This window comes from Harpegnathos saltator, unplaced genomic scaffold, assembly GCF_003227715.2.
Source record: "Harpegnathos saltator strain DR-91 unplaced genomic scaffold, Hsal_v8.6 scaffold273, whole genome shotgun sequence".
Classification (NCBI taxonomy): Eukaryota; Metazoa; Arthropoda; class Insecta; order Hymenoptera; family Formicidae; genus Harpegnathos; species Harpegnathos saltator.
The window spans coordinates 52,321-55,492 of NW_020230065.1; the positions used below are offsets into that span (position 1 = coordinate 52,321).

Sequence of the window (3,172 nt, forward strand, 5' to 3'; positions counted from 1 at the left end):
TATCATAGAAACATTTTGCATAACACTTGTCTGCAGTTGTTCTACTTGTGTGTTTAATTGCTCATTTTTCTTCTTGAGTTGTTTGTTCTTTTGTAAAAGTTTCTTATTTTCTATTTCAAAACATCGTAACTTTTGCAATAACGTCTCAGATACATCATAGTTTTCACTTTTTTGGTTTCTACAAAACGCAAAAATATATTATTTTCACGCATTATCTTACAAAATAATACTTTAGTATTACAACCAAACTCAGCATACGCACTAATTCTATTGTGTAAGTTTAAAATACAAGTATGTACTCATTTTCTCTTAGCACGTCATTCAATGATATAAGAGAGTTCTGTTTATCAAAATTATCTTCTTCACTATATATATTTTCCTCGATACATTCAATCTGTAGACAAGTGGATAATTCGCTCATTTGCTGTTTAGATGTTTCGGTGTTTAACCTGACAAATAATTACATTGTTAAATAATTAACAATAATAAAAGTATTACATTTAGCAATATTCATAATTTGATCTTAGTATTTCAGAAACCATAAATAGAACTTAAAGTGGTATATAATGCATATAACACAATGACATAAAGAAAGACTGTACATACTACTGTTAACAATGGCAAAATACATACATTTTTCCTGTCATTACAGAAACATGATCACTATCTGACATTGTTCCTTTTTTGTTTCTTCTTTTCCTGCTTTTATCTAATAGTAACATTTTTGTGGGAATAGAACCCTCCTTGAGTCGTTTCATTTGTTTCATACATGTTTTAGCAGATTTTGGCTGTGTCCATCGCATTACAAAACAGTCATCTTCAAAATGAAGACTGCGTATCCTTCCTACAATTGTACAATATTCTTATTATACTCTATATAGTCCTGTAATATACTTATGATAAAATCATATCACAAAAAGTAAATTTTATTTGCAGTTATTGGTTGCTCTGCATTTTCTTACTCTATCACAATTTGTGTCTAGTTAATGAAAGTTGCTAAATCATTGATACACAATTACATTTATTAAATAGAAGACATATATAATATGACTGGTATTTATAGTTTTTGATCTTATATTTAAAACATCCTCAAACATAAGTGGTTTGTTCTCTTGTTAGCTGAATTAGTTGTACTAGTACAAGAAATTTATGCAAACTTAGATATAAAAATCTTGTATGTATACTTTATTTACTTCAATGTGTATACATATTTTATGCATTAGTGCAGCCAGTTCAGTTAAAGAAAAGAGACAAAAAACTGATTGAATATTGCCTTACAGATCTATCAGCTATGTTATATTATATAGAAAGTATCACTGATATCAACTCACCAGAAATAATTTTTGTGTTGTCTTCACTCTTTCCACAAGCATTTATCCATTTCTCTAATATCACTTTTTCCTTTGGAAATCTAAAGAATGTTATATTTTTTTTGTCGGTGTAAAATGTATGACTTTTGCAATTCTTTATACAACACGATGGCATTGTATCTATAAACATAACCAAATATGCAGTAGATTAATGTACTGTTGACATAGCATTTACAATTGTTTATCTTGTATCTTGTCAATTGTAATCTTAAACATTTGCTTTATTTGTTCAGTTCGGTAATATCCAACTTCTTACCTTATTATTATATATACAGGGTGATTCAAAACAACCTTCCATTATTAAAAGTATAAAATCCTGATAAAATTCTAAAACAACTTTTCCTCTTGCAAAATTTTGGTAAAAGCTTAGATTTTAAATTATTAACAAAAATAGTAGACCTATTGTGGGTCGGGTACGGGAGGTAGACAGGTGCGGCGCAACTCACCGTTAGACGTGGGCGCTAACGCGGAGTACCCGCAGCAATCAGCTGATCACACTACACATATTATACACTAGTTAGGTTCCAATATTCATTGCCAGCATAAAAATCTATATTTTCTGTGACGTTAGGTGATTGTTATAATTGGCAAAAATTTTGGAAAACAGCCAGGATTGTACGCGCACACACATGCAAGCACGTTCTCGGTCTCTCCAAGTCTTTCTGTCTCTTTCTTACTCATTCACTCGTATTCATTGCACGACCAATGCGAAGCGGCGGTCGTGCGTGGTGGGAGATGCACCAATGGACATCCTGCGACGATCGTATAAATGCGTTGAAACAATCGATGCTTTAATCAATAATCCTGCGGTTATTAGAAGCGTTAACGTCAAGACGATATGGCAACATATACGAACGAAGAATATTATGACATGCTATTGACACTCGGAGCCTGTCACTGCCAGGTCGCCGTTGCTACTCGAAGATACGCCGAGCTGTACCCCAACCGAACAAGACATCCGTCGCACCACGTTACAGATACAAAATACAGATTTTTATGCTGGCAATGAATATTGGAACGTAGCTAGTGTATAACATGTATAGTATGATCAGCTGATTGCTGCGGGTACTCCGCGTTAGCGCCTACATCTGACGGTGAGTTGCGCCGCACCTATCTACCTCCCGTACCCGACCCACAATAGGTCTACTATTTTTGTTAATAATTTAAAATCTAAGCTTTTGCCAAAATTTTGCAAGAGGAAAAGTTGTTTTAGAATTTTATCAGGATTTTATACTTTTAATAATGGAAGGTTGTTTTGAATCACCCTGTATACACTGATCTTGCGTGCAAACAATAAAAAACACCGAAAAAAATACACTCAACTAAAATACCTCACTTGTTTCAATGTGTCGCCATATTGGTGTTTTAAAGTTTGGGGCAAATTTCTGAATGGTGGCTACTACGCATCCACGGGAATGGTTCACCTTATATTCTTATACCATGGGCGAAGCAAGGCACGGCGCGCCCGGTTATATAGCTGAGCGGCTGAATATTGCCTGCGGGCAGTGGAATCGCGGGCCGCGCCGCCTAGCGGCCACGGTCGGAGCTACAAGTCAAGCGCGGAGCGCCGACGGCAGTCCCGCGCGCTCGGCTGCGGGAGACCGGCGTTCCTCGCCGCTTGCGAGAATACCCCGGGAGCTAGGCCGCCTGCCCTGTTGCGTTGATCCGCGAACCGAATTTCCGCACGGCAGTCCGTGCCGTATGGAATAGACACTTTGACTATTTGACAAAATGACCATTTGGTAAAATAATTTCATCACATTTTTCAATATTTCATTTTATCTATATTTCAATATATCTAT

General features: G+C 35.8%; 1 protein-coding gene across 1 annotated transcript; it reads right to left on the reverse strand.

Annotated features, from left to right (window-relative positions):
• Positions 1-249: 249 nt before the first annotated feature.
• Positions 250-2,797, reverse strand: LOC112588705 (uncharacterized). The gene is made up of 4 exons (XM_025299396.1): positions 2,707-2,797; positions 1,332-1,490; positions 634-844; positions 250-449 (listed from the first exon to the last, which is right to left on the reverse strand). Exons 2-4 carry the CDS (start codon positions 1,483-1,485, stop codon positions 281-283), a joined length of 534 nt encoding a protein of 177 aa, XP_025155181.1. The 5' UTR covers positions 1,486-1,490; positions 2,707-2,797; the 3' UTR covers positions 250-280.
• Positions 2,798-3,172: the final 375 nt, after the last annotated feature.